Source organism: Rousettus aegyptiacus, unplaced genomic scaffold, assembly GCF_014176215.1.
Source record: "Rousettus aegyptiacus isolate mRouAeg1 unplaced genomic scaffold, mRouAeg1.p scaffold_m13_p_1, whole genome shotgun sequence".
Classification (NCBI taxonomy): domain Eukaryota; kingdom Metazoa; phylum Chordata; class Mammalia; order Chiroptera; family Pteropodidae; genus Rousettus; species Rousettus aegyptiacus.
Window position 1 is genome coordinate 9,637,187 of NW_023416284.1, and position 21,306 is coordinate 9,658,492.

General features: G+C 58.6%; 1 protein-coding gene across 9 annotated transcripts; it reads right to left on the reverse strand.

The window, feature by feature from the left end:
- Positions 1–1,817: 1,817 nt before the first annotated feature.
- Positions 1,818–19,970, reverse strand: ATP13A2 (ATPase cation transporting 13A2). 9 transcript variants are annotated; one of them, XM_036229106.1, is made up of 32 exons: positions 19,777–19,970; positions 17,612–17,683; positions 15,842–15,998; positions 14,716–15,360; positions 14,506–14,600; positions 14,211–14,393; positions 13,881–13,939; positions 13,584–13,710; positions 13,272–13,348; positions 12,063–12,140; positions 11,796–11,865; positions 10,826–10,960; positions 10,667–10,733; positions 10,458–10,586; positions 9,729–9,884; positions 8,694–8,804; positions 8,564–8,610; positions 8,283–8,471; positions 6,900–7,106; positions 6,299–6,394; positions 6,055–6,214; positions 5,818–5,938; positions 5,573–5,697; positions 4,738–4,898; positions 4,498–4,614; positions 4,301–4,380; positions 3,846–3,998; positions 3,665–3,761; positions 2,839–3,062; positions 2,602–2,753; positions 2,320–2,489; positions 1,818–2,236 (listed from the first exon to the last, which is right to left on the reverse strand). In XM_036229106.1, exons 4-32 carry the CDS (start codon positions 14,741–14,743, stop codon positions 2,057–2,059), a joined length of 3,594 nt encoding a protein of 1,197 aa, XP_036084999.1. In that variant the 5' UTR covers positions 14,744–15,360; positions 15,842–15,998; positions 17,612–17,683; positions 19,777–19,970; the 3' UTR covers positions 1,818–2,056. The 9 variants fall into 9 exon arrangements, 8 of the variants coding, with proteins under 8 accessions (XP_036084999.1, XP_036084997.1, XP_036085001.1 ...); XM_036229104.1 differs by lacking the exon at positions 19,777–19,970 and having other exon boundaries at positions 16,483–17,683; XM_036229108.1 differs by lacking the exon at positions 19,777–19,970 and having other exon boundaries at positions 6,900–7,052; positions 15,842–17,683.
- Positions 19,971–21,306: the final 1,336 nt, after the last annotated feature.

Here is a 21,306-nt window from a genome sequence, read left to right on the forward strand (position 1 = left end):
CATATAACTTTCATTATAGTATATTGTTATAATTGTCCCAATTTATTGTCATTGATCTCTTACTGTGCCTAATTTATAAATTAAATGCTGTCATAGGTATGTATGTATGTATGGGAAAAAACAGTATGTATAGGGTTTGGTACTAGCTGCAGTTTTCAGGCATCCATTGGGGATCTTGGAATGTGTCCCCGTGGATAAGGGGGGACTACTGTATGTCCCATGCATCATTTGTTCCCCAGTGCTGGTTTGTCAAATGAACATGTGAGTATCTGCCACCTCCGTCCAGTGTCTATCACAGAATAACAGGGACTTTTGTGACCTGGAGTGCTTTGGGCCCTGGGGACCGGCCCAGTCTTGTGCCTTCCCTCATCCCTTCACTGCTGCCAGGAGCAATCTCACTAGGGTAGGAGAGAAAACCGCCTGGCGGAAACCCTGCCCCCACACTGAACAAAAGTGGGAAACTGAGGCCACAAAGCTGCTAACACTGGTGACAAATTTCCAGTAAGCCAGCATTAAGTATTTACTTCTGATTCTGTTAACCAGAGTGTGGTAATCTGATCAAGGAGATGCTGTTAACCAGGGTAATCTGATCAAGGACATGCTAACGGCCAACTGCCAACTGTTAACCAATTGGCTCCGTGGGTCTTGGATTTGATTGCACTACAACAGTGTCCTGGTTCCCAGATCCTCTCTGCTGATTCTCCCGGCTCCCCTGGCCTGCAGGCACCCAAGCAGAGGTGGCAGCTCTTCTGGGAGGGGGTAGCGGGTGTGAGTGCTCCTCTCTGTCCTTGGAGATTTGCTCTTTTTCTGCTCGTCTCTCACACCAAGTTACAAGCTGCACACAGGCAGAGGCTGTTTCTTGTTCACCGGTGTAACCCTTGTGGCTGGCACATGACTGCCCAATAAATGCACGGATAATCGGCCAAGGGTAGAAGAGGGATTCGAATCCAGGCCTCTTCCTGTGTCCTCCAGCCTCCCTTTCGACAACAAATGCCACCCTGAACTGTTGCTGGCTTACGGCTCAGTGCCCAGTGCGGCTCCGTGGATGCGCCTGACGTTACCGGTTCCCTTTTCACATCCCACATCCCTCCTATCTCCTCAGTTTGAGTCAACATTTACTGAGCTCCTACGAGGGCAGGCCTGGGGATGGTGCCAGGGCTTCCAGTAATGAGGCCAGTGGGGCTTAAGAGCAGGAACCAGCCTTTGTTTCTTGTCCTCCCCTGCCTAGCTCAGACAGGCCAGATGCATCTACAGAGTAGGGCTTGGCCAGTGTCCCGCTGGTGGGTGAGGCCAGAAGCACCCACCCTTCCCTGGGGGCAGTGCACGTGGTTTTTGCCTGGGTGATGTGGGCTCAGAGCCTGGATTTTCTTCTGACAAAGGAACTGGACCATAAACAGGTCCCCTGCGATGTGGGGGGTGGGGGGAAGAGGAAGGAACTGCCCCAGTTAAATGCCTCCTAGGTGTTGACACTTGTATGAGGCAAGTCCTTTGTCTTTCTGCCCTCACAGGAGGGAGGGAAGGGTAAGAGCGTGGATATTGGAGTCAAAGCGATCTGGCCTCACCTGACTTACTCGTGTAAACTAAGCCCCAGTTTCCGTATCTGTAGGATGGGGATAGCAATCCACAGTTGTAAGGATTAAATGACAATACTATAAAATGCTTAATAGAGCACCAGGCACATACTCAACCAGGAAATATTACTATCAGATGGAGAAACGGAGGCCCAGAGAGGGGAACTGTCTAACACGACCTGAAAAAATTACGGGGTGCCAGGAGGGCACCCAGCTCGGTGGTTCCAGGGAGGAGACAGGCACGACTGAGCCAGGAAAATAGTGACTTTATTTGCTACACCGACAGCGGCTATGAGTTGGGTTGGTGGCTGCTGTCTCTATGCGGGATGTCTGAAGAAGGAAGGGACAACAGCGGTTAGCATTTCCCCAGGTGGGCAAGCATGGCTGGGCCAAGCAGACTCGGGGCAAGAGTGTGACAACCGCCAGCCTCAGGGCTGTGGAAGTGATGGTGGTGGTGTCTCTGGAGACGGGGCCCAGCCGGCGGCTCAGAGGCAGGAAGATCCAGTGTCCAGGGTTCCAGACAGGGAGCACTTCCTCCTGGGCTGGGGGGGCGGCGGCCAGGGCTGCTCGGCCAGCTCCTGCTCCAGCTGTTTGAAACGCTTCTTGGAGGCCCGTTTGGGCCTGAGCCACCGCAGGCAGGCGGGGAGGCACTGGTCCAGCATGCTCTGCAGAGGGTAAGAACGGTACAGAGGAGGCAGCTGGGGCAGAGTCAGAAAGCCCCCCAACCCCGACCTGGGGTGGGTCCCACCTCCAGCATGAAGGCCCCCACGAAGTTGGAGGCAGCCAGGCCCAGCAGCAGCAGCTTGAAGCAGGTGTCAGTGATGTTTCTCAGAGCCAGTGGCCCCTGCAGGAGGCCGGGGACCAGGAGGAGGCCCACCAGGATGGAGCCCAAGAGTGCCAGGGCCACCAGAAAGGGCACTGGGGGTGAGAGAGTATGTCAGGCCAGGGAGCCCCCACACGCTCAGACACAAGCCTGGTGGGAACCCCCACAGGCACCAGCCCCCCACACCAGGCCCCGCCACAGCAGCACCATTGGTGTACAGCGGCTGGCGAAAGGGCGCCCCCTTGGACACAGCCGCGGCCAGGATGAGGTACTGGAAGCTGGACAGAGAGAAGACCACCGTGTTCTCGTAGTTGGGCAGGTTGTCCGGTGCGGGCACCGTCCTGTTCAGAGGCACGAACCTGGCGGTGTGGGGACCGGGGGTCAGGGAATGAGTGCGCAGAGGACGGGGCAACGGTGGGATTCGGGGGTGGGCTCCCGACTCACCACGGCTGGGCCGCAGTCAGGAAGTAGCCCCCTAGCTGCACCCCGGCCACCAGGGCCACCTGCAACAGCAGGCTGCTCAGCACAGGCACGCTGAGCAGTGCCCCTGGTGGCCGCGCCTGCCCCAGCACCAGTGCTGGCCCCGTGCGGCTCATGAGCACGGCCACTGTGGTGGTGATGACCAGGTCGATGGCCAAGAACTGCAAGTCGCCCAGGTTGGTATTGATCTGCCGGCAGGGGAGGGAGGGAAAGACAGCTTCTAGTCTAACAGAGGAGGCACCCGCCGTGCCCTCGGGGAGCCGCTCTCCCAGTCTGAGAGGCATCCCTGCTGACCTTGGGAGGCCTGCAGCTCATGCGGCAGGCTCCCCCACCTGTAGGGGACACCCAGCCTGAGAGGAGGCTTAGGCTCTCCCTTGTGGAGCCCCTAGGCTAGTGGCGGACACAGTTCCTGCCCTCAGGAAGCCCTATACTTAAGGGGAACACAGGGACAGACTCTGGTGTAAGATCTGCACTGCTGAATGGCGTCGCTGCTTTCTGTGGGGGCCGGTGGCGCAGGCTCAGAGCAGAGGGTGGACCCACGCGAAAGGCAGGGGCTCTGGCTCTGTTCTACTCCCACCTCCATCCTCTCTGCCTGGGCTCTGCCTCAGTGGCCCTTGCAAATGGGGAGCCACTGAGGTTCGGGAGTTGCCTAAGCCACACAGCTAGAACGTGGCAGAGCGAGATTCGAGGCACCACCAGCTACTCCAGAACCTGCCTGGCTCCTAACCACACCGCCGAGTGCCCGCACCCCTGGGCCCGGCTCTGTGCTGGGCGCTCCGCAGACACCCACCGTGTAGAGGATCAGGACAGAGATGAACTGCGTCAGGCTGTACAGGGCCATGTACTTGAAGACACTGAAGGACGTGTCGAGGGAACAGCGGCCTTCCCTGGGTAGCAGGGTACACAGGCATTAGGGAGCCCCGGCCGGCAGACAGGCCAGGCCTTGCCCGCCGGCCCCCGGCCCGCCTCACCTGATGACCATGGGCACACACTCGATGCTGGGCACGCTCGACGTGAAGGGTGAGACCACCGAGGCCTCGGCCTGGGAGAGTGAGATGCCCACGTCCGCCGCCTTCAGGGCCCCGCAGTCGTTGGCACCGTCCCCGCACATGCCCACGCAGTACCTGACACAGAGGAGTGGGCAGGCGTGGCCCAGATTCACGGCCTGGCTCTGAGCTTGTGAGGCACCTTCGCATCTGTGAAGGGGTCCCACCCACCTCACGGGCTTGCTGGCAGAACGCGGGGATGGCTGGATCCCGACTGCCCGTATGGTGCCCGCTGCACAGTAGGTGCTCAGCAACTAAGGGCGATTACCACTTTAGCATGGTAGCCCCATGGGTTCTCTCTGAGGGCAACAGCGCTCTAATGCCTAAGACAGGGACTCGGGGGCCAGCCTGCCCCGCAGGCCCCTCGCCCGCACACTCACTGAAGCTTCTGCAGCTCGCACACCAGTTCCGTCTTCTGCTCAGGAGCCATGCGGGCGAAGACAGTGCCCTGGACCAGGACCTGGGAGCACAGAGGTGCGGGGAGCTGAGGCAGATGCGGGGTGGGGTAGGGGAACCAAGAGTAAGGAGAGAGCAGGGGTCAGTGTGGGGTGACCAGGGAGGCTTGGGGCAGGCCTACCTTGGGCAGCAGCCTGGGGAAGTACTTCATGAGGACAGCAAAGGTGGACCCACTGAGGGCCAGGTGGCTGGACCGGGGGCCTGGCTCCATGGTGCAGTTTGCAGCCTGGTCAGGATCCTGGGGGCCGGGAAGCTCAGCTCAGCTCCCTCTGCCCACGCCAGTGAGCTGGGGCCTGGCTCGGGTGACACGCAGGTGGGATCACTGGTGGGGTGTGTGATAGGTACTTGGGGTCAGCCTCACCTTAGCCCCATTCACGGCTGCGGAGGACTCCACCGGCAGGAACTCAAGGGAGGCGGGCTGGCCCCCTTCAGGGGGCGTGGCATGGATAATGACCAGACGCTCCTGGGGGTCCACCATGCCGCAGTTCTGGGCCACAGTGACCGCCGTCTGCAGGTTGTCCCCTGGGGGACATGGGGCAAGGTCAGGGCCCAGCGACTATCCAGCGGGGCCAGCCTTACCCTGACATAGATGGGCAAACTGAGGCAGGACAGAACCCATCTGCCATGACTGGCTGAGCACGGGCAGGTTATCGGTGTCTGAACCTTGGTTTCCTCGTCTATAAAATCAGGCAGAGGTCTTAGAACCTGGGGGCCTGGGTTCGAGCTGCACATGCACTATTTAGCGCTTCGGAACTTTGCTGGAACATGTGTGTGCGTGCAGGGGTGGAGGGGACGAGGACCCAGACCTGAGCTCCTCCGTGTCAACCTGTGCCGGCTAGAATCTTTCCTTGCTCCGTGAAATTGTCACAACCTTTGAGGCTGATGAAATTCCCCCCATTTCTTAGAGTGGAAACGAGACCTTGGAGAGGTCGTCCAGCAGGCGAGTAGTCAGGCTGGAACCCAGGCTGTCTGACATCACCCCTGGGCTCTCAAGAATTCATTCTGCTCCCCTGAGCCCCACCTTCCTCATCCATCAGATGGGCGACAATGATCACTTGGGAGGGATATTATGACGCTCATGACACGTCTGACAAGGATCTGGCCTGAAGCAGGGCCTAAAGAGATGCCCTGGGGAGAGATGCTCCCTGTGCCCTGGAGGGGGCAGACTCTGCCCTCCTAACCAGACCTGCTGGTACCTGTCACCATGACTGTGCGAATGCGGGTCCTCCTCAGAGCCCGGATGACTGGTGCCGTCTGAGGCTTCAGCAGGTTCCTCATGACCAGCAGCCCCAGGAGGCTCAGTTCCCGTTCCACAGTGTCCCTGAGGGGTGGGCCAGAGTTCTCGAAGTGGCCAAGGTCCCTTCCCCTGCCCTGGGCTATACCTGCACATGGCCCTCCCTCTGCCCACGCCTGGGCCTGAGGCTTGGTCCCCAGGGCCTACCTGGTCAGTTGCTGAGCTGCTTCCAGGCTGGCTGCGATGGGCAGAGGCTTGCCGGCGAGGGCCACGACGCGGTAGCCGGCAGCTGTGTAGCTCTGCAGCATCTGGGCAAAGTTGGTGGGCACTGCCGTGCAGGGACAGGTGTCACTGAGACAAAAAGGTGGGCGCAGGGACAGAGGCTGGGTACCCACCCCACGGTGCCAATGCCACTCAGCGGACTCTGGGGCCCGCGCCCTTCACCTGTCGTGGGGTGGCAGAGGCCTGCCACCAGCTCAGGGGAGCCCTTGATGTAGGCCTCGGGCTGAGCGGCCCCTAGCCAGGCCACCACCACGTTCATGCGCTGCAGGGCAGATGAGAAGGGGAAGCGGCAGAGGATGCTGACTGGCAGTGGGGGCTCCTCCTGCGGGGTTGGAGAGGCAGCTGAGGGGCCGGCCTGTGGAGCCCTTCCCGCACCCCGTACCCCACAGGCACACCCCTGGCTCACCATGCCCGGAAACTGGGGCTCCTGAACCGGCGGTCTCATCACTGCCAAGACCTGGGTCCCAAACGCCGAGTCTGCAGCCGGCCCCTCCTCCAGAACCTGGGAGGCAGGCAGACAAGGTTGGAACTCGAGCGGCTGAGCACTGGCTTGGCCTGGGGCAGCCGTCCTTGGCCCATGGAGAAAGGTAGCAGGAGAGATTCAAGTTAGACTTATGAATGACGTCCTTAACGGGAGACTGGCTAGAACAGAAAGAGTGTGGGCTTTGGGGTCAGGTGGACCCAAGTTTAAACTCTGGCTTTACCACTTATAAGCAGCTGGGTGACCTTGGACAAGTTATTCCAAATCTCCCCTAGCCTCGGTTTCCTCCCTATGAAGCAGGTGTTAAGCTTTCTTTCTAGGGCCATGGGGAGGAGTTCGTGAGACGAGGGATGTGCAACAGAAGGCCGGTGCCAAGTAGGCATTCAGCACGTGGCCTTGGCCACTGTTACGACTGACGGTGGGCATAACAGAGACCACCCTGGAAGTCCTAGAATGAAGACCAGGTGGGTTTACGTTGGGGCCCAGCCGCCCAGAGGCAGGGGGCTGACCTTCTTGGCCTCCTCACCCAGCCAGTAGATTCCACCATCTTGAGGTCCATGGGGTCGCCCACTGGGGTGTCCTGGAGCCGGCTGAGGGCGTGGCAGGTGGCCAGTGCTCGGAGCAGGGGCCCCATGGGCAGGAGACGGGGCTCTGGGACCAATGGCAGGAAGGCCTGCCCCTGCAGGGGCACCACACCCATCACATCCAAGCCATCCTCAGTGAGGGTGCCTGTCTGCAGGGGGCAAGGGGGCGGGCCAGTGATGAGCCTGGGATGAGCTGTGCCCTACTGGGATGGGCGCCCACACCCCAGGCCACAAGGGTCCCCCGGGGGCCCCAGAAGCCAAGGCTGGAGTCGGAAGAGGTCCTCTCTTGCCTCTGGGCCTTTGCGCATGTGGGTCTCTCTGCCAGTCGGCCCTCCCCAACCCCTGAGGTTTCTTTGTGGGGCATCATTTCCTCTAAGAAGTCTTCCTTAACCCTACAGTTGGGTCAAGTGGTCCCTTGCTTTGGGCTCCCATCCATGGCCTCTTTGCTACCCCATCATTTGTTCACTGAGGTACTAAAAAGAATGCCTACACTCGATGATACTGTTGAATGAATGAATGAATGAATGAATGAATGAGTGAACGAGTGAAAGAATGCATTTCCCACGTGTATTCCGATCACCCAGTTACATGTCTGGCTTCCCTGCTGGCCTGGGAGCCTCTGAATCTGACCAGGCCCCACCCTTTCCTTTTAAAGCTTCTCTGTAGCCCCCGCTGCCCTCAGAATAATATCTAAACTCCTCACCAGAGCTGCCAGCCTCTGCCCCCCGTGCCCGCTGCTCCTCAGACCCCAGGCACATGATCTGTCCTCTAAGGAGTGACACTGGATCCTTACCTACACCCCTCAACACCCTAGCCCTGTGACGTCTTGATGTGGCCTACCCCACACGGAGGTCACCCAGGGACCTGTTCGGAGGAGCCTCCGCTGCCTTCTAAGGGGGCGACTGCCACGTATTACCCATCATGTCCCCCATCTGCTTCCTTCCTAAAATCCATCGCTACCTGCGGCTCTGTGCTCCCGAGTTCACTAAATCGGTTCGGTCGACACACACACATCCATGTCCAAGGGACATCTTTGTGTGGGTCACTGATGGGCCCCCAGTGCTGAGGGCAGCACCAGGCACACAGTAGGCCCTCAGTGGTTCTTGGAAAAAATGAATGAATGATTTTGGACATCATCTGCCAGACCGTGGGCCTGAGGCGGGTGAGGGCTTGGGGGACAGTTCCTCTGAGTGTTTCTGCCCCGAGACAGGGCGTGACATCCAACAGGCCCTCAGCCAGCACTGCTGAGTGAGGAACTCAGGTGTGGAGGCCTGGCTCTGGTGTCCGTGGCGGAGCCACGTGCCAGCCCCGCCCACGGCCCCCACCTTGTCGAAACACACCAGCCGGAGCTTGCCCCCCAGGTTGATGCGCAGCGGGTGGATGCAGAAGATGCCCTGGCTCCGCAGCCGGCTCTGGGCGTAGAGCGTGCACACGGTCATGGCGGCGGGCAGCGCGGGCGGCACCACCACCGTCACCAGGTCCAGAGCCCGGACCACGATCTCGTTCACAGGCACCTGGCAGGAGGCACCGTGAATGCCAAGGGCCAGGCTGGGTGGGCCCTGGACTCCCCCCAGCAGCCCCCACCCCACCCCACCCCGGGGCTTACCCGGTTGCGATACAGGATGAAGATGCTGTAGATGGTGCCGAGGAGAGCTGGGGAGACAGCATGGGACGCGTCAGGACTTGGGATGGGTCCTCGGGGGCCACCAGCAGGGTGGAATGCAGGGGACACTCACCCAGGACAGAGAGGGCAGCCACAAACTTCATGCTGTGTTTGTAGAACTTGAAGTTGACAGGCCGGGGATGCAAGATGGCGCTGACCAGGCCCCCTTTAGCCGTGCAAAACCCTGGGAGGTGGGGAAACTGAGGCAGGGGATGCCAAGGGCCCAGACAGGTCTCCTCCGCCCTACACACCCCACGTGTACTTTTGGGGTTGTAAGACACGATGCTCTGGGGTTAAAAATCGCCCAGTTTGGGGTCACACATGATGGCCCACAGACCGTGCCCAGCCCTCATAGGGTTTAGTAAAAACTGAGTCAGTCAGCTCCTGTGACACATTCCCGCATGGCGAGAACCTGTTAGAGCTGTACGGCAGTCCCCCCTCATCTGCGGGGGACACATTCGAAGGCCCCCGGTGGGTGTCTGAAACGACGGAGAATACCGAACCCTGTACATACGCATACAGTGTTTTTTTCTACACACACCTTTTCACTTAACGGAAGCACGTTGCGGCTTCTCTGGCGTGTGTGAACAGCCAGCATCACCGCTCTTGCACTCTGGGGCCATTATTAAGTAAAATAAGGGCGACTTGACCGCAAGCACTGTGATGGTCACAACAGCCGATGTGGTAACCAAACCAGCGTTCAGTGCCTAATGGGTGGGGGGCGCATACGGTGTGGACGCACTGGACAAAGGGATGTTTCCTGTTCCCACTGGGACAGGGCAGGATGGGAAGATGTCATCACGCTACTCATAACGGTGTGCAACTTAAAACTTACGAAGTATTTATTTCTGGAATTTTCCATTTAACCTTCTTGGACCTCAGCTGACTATAGGTCGCGTTAAACTGTGGATAGGGGCATCCCGTACAGCACTGCCCCCTTCCTAGAGGGTGGGGTCTTTCCTGCTTGTCGCTTCCCTGCCCACTCCAGCCTGGGGTGGGATTTGCCCAAGGTCCCACAGCAGGGTAGCGGCAGAGATGGGTCCTGTTCTTCCTCAAGTCACCATTCCTCTAGGCGCTAGGCATCCCTCCCTGCTTTCCTGACTCTTACCTGTCCGGGTCACCACTGCCAGGACGTGGGGTCCTATGAAGGCCCGGGCCTGCAAGACGAGCGTCCCACAGAACAGCGTGTGCCGCCGGTGGGTCTCTGGGCAGTAGGGCGCCGGCCCCTCCGGCAGGGCTGTCTTCAGCACTGGAACGCTCTCCCCTGGGAGGGACGTGACGTGAGACCCAGAAGGGCCTCCGTGCCACTCTCTCCCGCCAACGAGATAAGAGCTACGCACAGGATTGTTTTATAGGCCCTAGGCCTCCTGGAACTCTTCTAACCACGTATGAAGAAATCATTGCCCCCAATTCGCGAAGAGGGACTCCGAGGCTCAGAGAGGACAAAGACACAAAGATAGGTGCCACCCGTTACCGGGACCCCTCTCTGGGAGAGCCAGGTGTGTGCACACGCATGCGTGCTCACGGCAGAGGGCAGACGCCGGGGGACAACCTTCCCCTGCAGGCATCATTTATGGCAAGCTGCATTAGTTTTATAATTCAAACCAATAAAGATATTGACACGAGAGGTCTTGACCTCTGTAAAGCCCTGACCCCCTGCCCAGCAGAGTAGAGACCTCTTGCTGAGGGCCCAAGGGGGGTGGGGTTCGTGAGAGCTGAAGCCGAAATTGTCAGCTGAGAGCAAGAGAAGAAGAAAACTCTAATGAAAAGTCTGACGCGAGGCCGGGGGGCTTGGTGGCAGGGGAGGAAGCACAGCAGGCCAGGGGCTGGGAATGACCTGTCAGAGAGCTCTCGTTGACCATGCATTCACCGGCCACCAGGGCAGCGTCGCAGGGCATCGGCCCACCCTCCTGGGGCAGCACCAGGCAGTCTCCGGGCACCAGCTCACTGGAGTCAACCCATTCCTCTGCAGGCAAGCAGGAACCTCAGTCTGGCCCAGGCGCCCCAGCCGCCTCCCCCAGCCTCCCTCCCTTCCCCGGTTCTCACCTCCCCCAGGCCGGCACACGCATACCCGCACGGACAGCTTGACCATGTCCCTCAGGGTCTGGCTTTGCTGTGGGTAGGCGGACAAGTTGGGAGTGGGTGGGTGGAGGCCCCCCGGGGAACCTACCACTGGCTCCATCCTGCCCACCTCACACCACCCACCTTTTTGGTCCTATACAGTGACAGGCAGATGGAGACAGAGGAGATGAGGAAGATGCACAGGGCATACCAGTAGTAGTGGTCTGCCAGCCACAGCCCGATGCTGAAGGCCTGGAACCCATAGTAGGGGTTCAGTGCCTGGAAGGGCAGGAGGCAGTGTCAGGGCCCGTGGCCCCCGGGGCAGCCCGGCCACAGGAGCAGAGGGTCCAGCAGCTGCCACAGGACTACCGCCAGGCCCTTCTCCCAGTTAGTCCCATCCAGATGTTCCTTGAGTCCCCATGTTCTTTGGTCTAAAGAGGACATGAGCATTGACATGCCAGGCCCGAGATTCACGTCATCTAAGTGTCATACAATGATGAGGACAATCCCACAACGTAGATGCTACCGTCGGATCCATTTTACAGTTAAGAAAACTAAGGCACAGAAGGGTTAAGTTATTTGCCTAAAATCACACAGCCCCCCAGTGGCTGACGCCAAGGCCTCCTCTCCTCTCACAGGTGTCTGCCCTGGCTCGGTCTGCCCTGCGAGGGTCACAGTCTACTCTAGGTGTGTCTGGGTCATGGGCTTCCCTTTATCTCTGAGACCTCTGCCGTGCCACGTCCCACTTCGGAAGCTCGGGTTCTTCATGCGTGCGTGAAAGGAGGGTCCCTGTTCCTAGTCCCTATCCGTGAGGCTGTAGGGAGAGTGAGAGGACGGTGCACAGGAAGGACCTGGACTTCGGAGCACGGGCCTGGCGCAGAGCAGGAGTCCAGGCTGTGCGGGTTCACGTCTTGGCCTCCAGTCCCCAGTCTGGGCCAGACCGCCGATTCCTCTCCCTGTGCTGACTGGGGTTGGGTCTGGGATGACTCTACTCTGGGAGGGGGCAGCTGGTCTGAACTGCCACTATAAAGCGGCCCAGAGAGGGCAAGCCCCTGGCCAAAGTCTCACAGCCAGTCCGGGCCATCCCTGGGGCGAGGCCCGGGGACAGCCTTACCTCGTCCACCAGCAGCTGGGGATAGGACTTGACTGGTACACTGATCACGTTGGGGCCATAGATGGTCTTCCTGTAAGAGGAGAAAAGGCGAAGCCATCAGATAGAGGTGGCTGTGGCAGCCGGGCCCTGCAGGGGTGGGAGAGCTCCCTCTTTTACAGCTGGGGAAACCGAGGCCCAGAGAAGACAGGTGATTGGAAGAAGGCAACACCTGGGGGGCCAGACAGAGGTCCCCAGCTCGCAGGGCACCTCTGGTCCAGCGACGCCCACCTTACAGTTTGGTCCTGGAGGCAGAGGCCGGAGCGGGAGTGGTGGATGTCGTCACAGGTACGGCCTTGGTCCAGCAGGCTGGGGCAGGTGGAGAGGGGCACTTGTACAGGTAGGTGACAGGGCCTGAGCGCTGCTTCCCCCACCTCTTCTGGCCCACTTCCGCCACACTAAGCTCCCGGGCGAAAGCAAGTCCTTCACTAACTCTGGGCTTAACTGTCTCCTTTGGTTCCTCTGACTGGGCCCCAAACCATCTCAGCGAGGACGGAGGAATGAGAGAGGATGATAACGGTGACAACGGCAATGGCGACGCCTCAGGGGAGTCGCTTAACCTCTCCGTGCCCAGTCTGCAGTTGGAGGACGGTGCCGGCACCTACTCACTCCCAGGGCCGCGGGGGGACTCGGTGATAAGCCAGACAGAGTGCTCGGGCAGTGCCTGGCACTTACTAAGTGGCAACATATCAACAATTTTTGTTGTTCTTATGTAACAGAGGCTGCTGGTGCCACTCCCAGGACGCAGAAGCTTAGTGCGAACACCTGTCTTTACCTGAGGGCTCCTCCTGGCTGTGGGAACTCACTCTGCCCGCAGAGCGCAGAAGAGTTCACGTCCCTGGGAGGAGCCCGCACCAACAATGGTAGGGAGGTGACAGGTAGGCGCCCTGGCCTCCTCACTGTGGGTGAGGGCTTCCCAGGTATATGCTCTACACATGCTCAGAGAGATCCCCAAGGGGACTGAGCTCCAGGTACTCACGATAAACCCTCCCCCAGCTGCCTGCCCTTCCTGCCGCATTTTCCCCGTGACGTCTGGGTCTGCCTTCCACACAACCCCCCTGCACTTGAATCCCCATCTTGAGATCTGCTTCTTGGGGCTCAAGCTCAGATCTGTCGTGAGCTCACATTTATCAAGCACTTAGTAGGTGGCCTACTGGTTCACAGCGGGGTTCCTAGCTAGCTTTAGAGGTCATGCCAAGCTTTACAAGAAGCTTAGGTATTTCACCCTCAGAATAACCCCGGGAGGCAGGGGCTCTCTTCATGCCCTATTTACAGAGAACCCCAAGGCCTGGAGAGGCTCAGTGACTTGCTCATGGTTGCAGGAGACCAAGGTACAGAGCTGAGAGGGGAGCCCAGGCAGGGCCACTGCCTGGTGCCTCTTCCACCCAGCGCAGCGCTGCTGTGGAAGGTGGCGTGAGCCACACAGCCCTGTCCCCTTACCCGACTTGGCAGAAGGCCTGCTGGGTCTCGATCCAGACGTAGCGCCGGCCCTGGAAGAGGTAGTACCGCAGCACCTGCTGCTGGCGGAGAGAGAGGCTGGCTTGCTGCGGCCCCGTGAGGAGTGTGCGCGTGTGGGGGGCAGGGACCCGCGTCACAGGAAAGAGGCGGGAGAGGCTTGGTCAGCCAGCATCCTGGAGGTTCGTGACCACAGAACCAGAGGTGCCTGGAGAACGTGGAGCCCACCCCCGACCCTCACTGTACAGAGTGTGGAACGAAGGCCCGGAGATGGACAAAGGCTTGTCCAGGACCCACCTGTCCACTCATCGCCTCTTCATTCCTGGTCAGCTGGGCGGTGTCCTTCCATGTACCCTCGGGCACTGCCCCCACAGCGGCCTGGCTCCGGCCGTCCTCTGCCTGGGCCTGTGGGGGCAGCCCCAGGCTGCGGAGACGTGGCGGTTACTATAGAGCTTTGGGAGCTACCCCAGTGCCTCCTCATCCCCAGAGCCACTTTCCCTCCCTGGGATGGCGGGGTGCCAGGGTCAGAACCCATGTGGGTGAGGGTCCAGGGGGAGCAGGCACTTCTGGGAAGGGGTGATGGGGCTGCCTCACCTGCCCTCGCTGATGGCCTCAGTCTGTACCTGGACAGTGTAGAGCTGCCACGAACTATCCTGGAACATGGAGGTGTGGACTCAGTCCTGGAAGAGACCCCTCCACTCCCAGGCCCCTCCCCACAGCCAGGTGACCCAGGTGACCTTCTCAGGAACCACCCAACCTGCCCCTTCCACCCACAGCTCAGGTGCAAAAGCTGAGTTCCAGAGAGGAGAACCTGTGTGAGGTCCCACGGGAAGTAGCCAGGTTGGGCTGAGAGCCTGAGCATCCTCCAGCCCCCCCGTCCCCACCCCCCAGCCACCCTTCTCCAGCCCCTGCTTGGCCTCTCACCTCTTTGTCTCTTATTTCGATGACGAGTGTTTCGGCGCGGGCCAGGCTGCACCGCTGGAGCCGCAGCCGCACCCCCCAGGCCGGCTTCCACCGGAACAGCAGCAAAGGGATCCCTGCCATCATCCAGACCACGACGTGATAGCCTATAACCCTCCACGGACTGCCACAGTAGCCGCTGAGCCTCTGGGAACGCAGGTGAGAGGAGGCCAGGTGGGGGCGGGGCGGGGGCTGCAGGACGAAGCTGGGGGTCTGGGCGGGCTGGGCTGTCCCACCCGGGGTTCCCCTGCCCACGTACCACGGATGAAACTGAGGAGCTGAGGGGATCTAGAGATGTCTCTATCGTCAGGGTCCCATAACTGGTGGGGGTGTGGCCCACGAGAGGGCTGCTGTCTGTGGACAGAAAAAACAAGGCCGTTGGTGGTGGTGGGGGGGGGGGGCTCTTCTTTCTTTTATTTCTTTAAACGTAACAAGCACCGTCATTGTGTAAGCTGGTGTGATAGCTCACACAGCTCAAGTCTTCCTGGGTCTGTCATCCGGCTGGTCTGTTGGTTCTCACTCAGCGTGTCGTTTCCTTGTGTGTCTAGTGACTTGTGACTGGGCGTGGGTGCAGACTCAGGGCACCGGGCCTGGTGAGCACCCTGAGCTTGCACAGCGCTCACTGGTCCAGCTGTTGGCTTCCCAGGAGCTCTGTGCCCCTCCTCCCCACCCAGTCCTCACCCTGAGGGCAGACTGGCTGCTTATCCATGTTCAGCCCCCTGCCTGGCAGTGAGGAGATGCAGAGAAGGGGAGTCTGACTGATCGAATGTCAGGCCGGCCTTTGAGAACAGCCCCACTCCGAAAGTGAAACAGGGGGTGATGGGGAGGGAGGAGCCCAGCCGCTGGGGATGGGCAGGGGAAGAGGGGTGAGCTGAGCAAGCCCCCAGGCTTGTGGAAAGAAGATGCTATGGGCTAGGGCCCAGCTGGACAATTAGTTACCAGGGTTCCTTCCCTGAGGAAGGTCCTACTATCAGTCCCATTTTACAGATGGGTAAACTGAGGCTCACGGAACAGCATCAGGCGGCTCTATTGCCGAAACTCCTTTCTCTCCTGCCTCCTCGACTGCGGAGCTGTGGTCCCAGCAGGGCAGGCAGACAGTGGGTATTTTGGGGCCCTGGAGGGGATGGGGATCTCTGCTCTTACCCTTGGGCAGCCTCTGCCAGGGCTTCTCTAATTGTGGTCCCCGGACCTCCTGAGCACCTGTCAGACTTGAATGTGCGCAGGCCCCTCCCCAGACCCAGACGAGATCCTATGGAAACGCTCACTAAGGGGCGCGGGAGGCAGCCTGCTGATTATCTGGGCTCCCTTCCTTCCCCTCCCCAAACAGAGCCCTGCGGAGGCCTGATTGAAAGATCAGGGTGTCCCAGGCATCCCAGCCCCTCAGCTGCTCCATCCCAAGCACTCGGGCTTCGGCAGCTTCCCTAAGCCCGATGTAACCATAAGAGCCCGCCTTTCCTGAGGCCCCTGAGTGCGGGCTCTGCTCCTGGCCTTTTTTACATGGTTAACACAATAACCCTGCCAAGCAAACACATTATCAAAGTCATTATCCCCTTCTTATAGGACAAAATGAAGCTCAGAGAGATGAAGTAACTTACACAGATCGAGTCCATGGTAGTGCCGGGATGCAAGCCCAGGCAGGTGGGTTTTAATTCTTCTGCCACTTGGGAACACTCTGAGGATTGGGGGCCATGTGTCCCCATCGGACTAGGCAGAGTCTGTTCTCTCCTATCCCAGCCCCCCATGTCTCCTTGCCTGGTGATGAGGATAATAATTACTACGGTAATGACCATAATAAGAGCAGCCAACATGCATTAAGCACTTCCCAGGTGACAAGATCCACTCTAAGCCTTTACATGAATTAGCTCATTTCTTTAACCCTCCAGCACCACAATGAGGGGACGCATTTTTCTCATTTTACAAATAAGGGAGCTGAGGCTCAGAGGCATAAAGATTCCCCAGGAAATGGTGGAGCTGGGAACTCTACGCTTTTAGGGCCCATGTGAACACTTTCAGAGAACAGGGCACAGGCTCTGCACCTCCCGAAGAAGCCTGTCTCAACATGATGACTACATAACCAAACCAATTTAGCCAAAGCCCTACCTACAGTTAATCCCTCCCCATCCATTCAGGTGACTCTGTAAACAAATGGAGCCACCAGCTCCAGGAAGACACACACACACACACACACACACACACACACACACACACACACACACAGCCTGTAGCCCTCACCCACCAGGGTCTCTGGCCAGCAGTAGAATCTTAAGGCTGGAGGGGCAGGAGGCCGGGTCAGCCTTCTTCCCTGGGGCTCCCAGAGACCTCAGCCCAGGTCCCCTGCAGTGGTCCTTTTCACTCTCTGGTCCCAGCCCACTCTGGCTTGTGACTAAAGCTTGTCTTGGCACCATTTCCTTCCCTTCCTGAGGCCAGCTCACAGACGACAGCCGAGGCCCCTCTGCTCTCTGGTGAGCCCAAGGGGAAACTCGGCTGGCTCCCGGTCCGGGAGGCAGACGAGCAGGCACTCAGGACAACTCACACAGTCTGGCAATGCTGGGTTCTCAGGTCCTTTGCCACCAACAAGCCACAGCCCTTTTCTTGCCCCACTTCAAAGGGCCACAGCCCCAGCTGCCCTTGGAGTTTTTGCGCCAGAGTCCCTCCCCCGCCCTGGACACCAACTGAGTTGGGTAGGTAGTTTCTCACACCTTATGGCTGTTCTCTGGACGTTTCTATAATGTAAGGAGAAAGAGCACCTAAGGTTATACGGGGCTGACACAGCCCAGGCCCTGCTCCAAGGGCTTTGCATACGTTCACTCATTTATTCCTATGAAGCAGGTGCTACTTTGATCCCTATTTTACAAATTGAGAAACTGAGGCCAGAAAGGTGAAGTACGTGGCCCAAAGGCCATGCGGCCAGCAAGCAGTGTGGCTCTAGGGTCCATGCGCTTGACCTAAGCACCACCACCACCGGGGTCGTCTCCATCAGTAACTGTGCTCCTGGTTCTTCCAAGCGGGGTATTTTGCAAAGCAAGTGCTTTAACCTCTCTGAGCTCCCATTTCCTATTTCTAGGATCATAACCCTGAAGCAGCTGGTACAGGAGGCAGTGTGAGTAACAGCTGCCCGTGCTGTCTGAAGTTCCAGAAGCCTGGGCCTGCACCAGCGTGTGGCTGCTGGCTCCCCGCCAAGGAGGCATGGATCTGCCCTGACCCATTTCTCAGGCTCTCCTCTACGTTCCTGTCACTCTGCCAGAAAACCCACAGCTGGGCCACTGTTCCTGCTTGCACTCCATGGCTTCCTCCCAGTGCCTTAAAACCCTCTGGCATGCAGCTGGCAGGGGATGAGAAAGAAGCCTGCAGGGTGCTGGGTCGACCTCAGCTGTCACTTTGCTCGTGCTGATTCGATTTCCTCCTGCAACAATCCTTCAACTTCTTCCACTGTACAACTGAAAAAAAAAACTAAGCCTCAGAGAGCCAGTTTGCCCACTGACTTATCTCGCAGCCGGAAAGAACCCGCCGTACTCCACAGTGCTCTCTGCCCATTTCACTCCACCAATACCCATCATGATGTCAGGCTTGCACGGGTGTCACTGCCTGTCCTGCTCAGAGTGCCTGGCACGTGGCTGGGGCTTAGGAACCATGTATTGGATGAATGAATGCACATCCGATATAACAGCACGGAAGTGACGGCGCTCAGGGTCACTGTGTCCCTCTCCTGCCTCTGGGTCAGTCGGCTGTGAGGTACAGAGGTGCGAGCCCCTTTCTGAAGGGCCCTGCCAGTGACCACCTTCTGCCACCCTCACTTGCTCACTTCCTCCAGGATCTAAACAACGTTCCTCATGGGAAGTTCTTTCTTGTGTCTATTACACACCTGTCATTTTACGAGGACTCTCTCCCAGTCGCCTTTGGGAAGAAGGCAGGGAGGGGAGTCTGAAGGAGGAGGCCGCATCTGTGGAAAACTCCAGTCCCTTGGGAGGCTCATGCCCAGGGCACTCTCTCCTGCAGGACACCCATCAAAACACTCTGATGTGCTTGTTTATCTCTTTCCACATCTCAGTCTCCCCAGCGATGGCACAGGAAGGCAGTGCAGAGTCTGATCTCTCCTGTACTAACAGATCAGGCCAGCCCAGAGCAGGCACGCACGGGCTGCATGGGATGAGAATACTTTCATGATGACTGTATTGCTCTTCTGAATAAAAACAACTGATCTTCATGCATAACCCTCTGAGGGAGGAACTACTATTATCGCCATTTTACAGCTAGGGAAACTGAGATACAAAGCTTCCAAGTCTCTTGCCTAGATGGTACAGCTTGAAGGTGGAGAAGCTGGAAATAAGTGGGTCTGAATGAACACATTCCTCTCCATTCATCCTCACAGCCACTCCATGAAAAGCCCAGATTAGCATCCCTCTTTAAAATGAGGTACAAACGGGTTGATTAATATGTCCAAAGTCACACGGCTGTGAGTGACCAAGACCAGACTTGAACCCAGCCTGACTCCATGGCCCTGGGGCAGTGCTATCAGGACTGCAGAGCAGAGGGGCTGCAGTCAGACATTTGGGGACCTTTTGTTTCCTGCGGAAGCCCTGGCTTCCTGCCGGGGATCTGGCAGCTGCCCAGGGCGGCCGTAGAGCAGCAGTGATGCCTCCTCCCTGGCTGTGGTTACCCCAGTGACCAGGGGCTCCTCTCCTCTGCCAGGCTAGGGAGGTGAGGGACGGTTTGCCAGCAGCATCCTGATCCTTAGATCTGGAGTCCAGGGGACACCTTTCCTTAGCCTTTCCCCTCCCTCACTCTGGGTGTACTACTCTAGACTTTGGAGAGTTGGGACTAGGAGGGAAGATGGGGAAGGAGAGACCTTAATTGAGGGGTCTGTAGCTGCAGAGAGGATGCTCAAGAACTGGTGGGCCCTTGGCTGAGGTTTAGGGTCTGAGTGACCCAAACGGAGATGAGATCCTCCTAGATAAAAGAGGCCTATTGGCTCCATTCAGGAGAATTTAAGTTAGATTCTAGAAAGGATGGATGGGCCTGGGACACCTGGCCTGGGATGGTAACATGGAAGGTGTAGTCCTTGGACCTGGGTGTAGTCCTTCCAGGTCCAAGGACTACACCCCTATGGGCCTGAGGCAGGGGTTCAGAGTGTCATTTTCTGCCCCAGGACACTTCCACCCAGGAGCTCAGGAGCCCTGGCTTCTCCATTCGCATTCATTAATTCAGCCAAGAAGAAAAACTACCTAGAGGCCCCGGATGCTATGGCCTCCACGTCTATTCCCAAAGCGAGACATCCGTCACACTCGCGGGAGCAAGTCCAGTGCGAGTGGGGACATCTCCCTGACCCCCATCACCGCGGGCCCCCCAATTGCCCCTTGCACAGGAGCCAGGAGCTTCCTCTCCCAGGGACGGGGACGGGCGCGGGGATTCCCCCAGGGTCGCTCTCCTGGTTCGTGACTCCTCACTGGTGGTGTCGCCCCACGGCAGCTGCGACAACTAGCGGCCCGGACACCGCGCCTGGCTCCTGGTCGGCCCACTGCCGCGCACTCACCTGCGCTCATGTTGGCTCCTCGCGCTCATCGCCAGCCCGGCGCTGCGGCCCGTGGCCCGGGCCCGGGCGTCGCGAAGCCCCACGGCGGGGGCACGAGGCGGAGGGCAGGGACGCGGCGGGGCAAGGAGAGCCCGTGCAGCTGCAGCAGCGGGCGGCGGACGAGCCTGGAAAGATGCCGCAATCGGGTTCTGAGCGCCTCCAAGCCCCGCCCCTCCCCGCCTACTGCGGCCCCACATCCGCCCGCCCGCCCGCCGCGCCGCGGGGTCTGCCGGGACTTGTAGTCCAAGCCGCGCCCGCAGAGGCGGAGCTGGGACAGTCCCTCAGACACACTGACACAGAGGGCCAAACACTTAGAGAATCCGACAGGACCACCCACAGACAGACAGAGGTGCGACACTCTGGAAATCAGATAGGACAACCCTCAGACACATGACCACACAGACACACTCAGAGAAAATCCTCAGACGCACAAACACAAGTACCTAACACATCTCCCACCCCGTATCAATTCACATACAGAAGTGAGATACAGAGATACAGATACAGCAGCTCTCAGATACACAAACAGGAGGAGGACACAGGGAAACAGGACAAATCTGGCACACAAATACACAGGTACACAACAAACTCATATACACATAGACACAGACTCCCAAGAGACACAGGAGCCCACAGTCACATACACACACAGATTCACTCACGTAGGTGACATTGAGACAACACACACATACACAGTGGTATGACACTCAGAAACACATGTCACAACCCCCCCCCCCTCCACCACACATGCTACGCTTGGAGTCAGCCTCTGCTGCCTACCATCTGCATGCTGGTTCAAGGGGGCCTCCATCTCTTCCAGTCTGTGTGACCATCTGTGTGACCATGGGCGAGTCAGTTAACCTCTCTGGGTCTCATTTCTTCGGGGGAGGGGGCCTCATTTCTTAACCTATAGGGTGGCAATGACATTAGCAATGTCTGCTTCATAAGGTTGTTGTGAGGATCATATGAGAAAAAAAAATGTGAAGCAACTCAGGACAGCGCCTGTCACTGCTCAGTGAATGTCAAAGAAGGAAGACACACCTGTCCAGAGCAACATGGTCAGATGCGCCCCTGCGGAGAGATGTGTGGACACAGGGGACTATGGCGATGCACAGGAGGCCGCTAAAATGCCGGAGAAATAGCAAAGGCACAGCGCAGCCCTCAGACGCCTCAGAGCGTGACTCACATGCCCACTGCACAGGTGGGATGCATGGAGGCCCCGAAAGGCACCGGAGACCTCATACTTGTAGGCAGCGTTCATCACATTGCTCCATAGTGACAGGCACAGACAGTGTTCTCTTGACCCCAGGGTCAGTGGCATTTGGACTAAGGACTCCTAAAGGTGGAGGGTGGATCAGAGAGCCCAGGCTCTGGGGCAAACCAGGGAAGGATCACATCAGGCCAAATGACGGTGGGCCAGATCCACCATCATTCACTATGAATTTATGGAGTGCCGGGTACTGTTCTAGGAGCTGGGAAGATGAAGGTGAA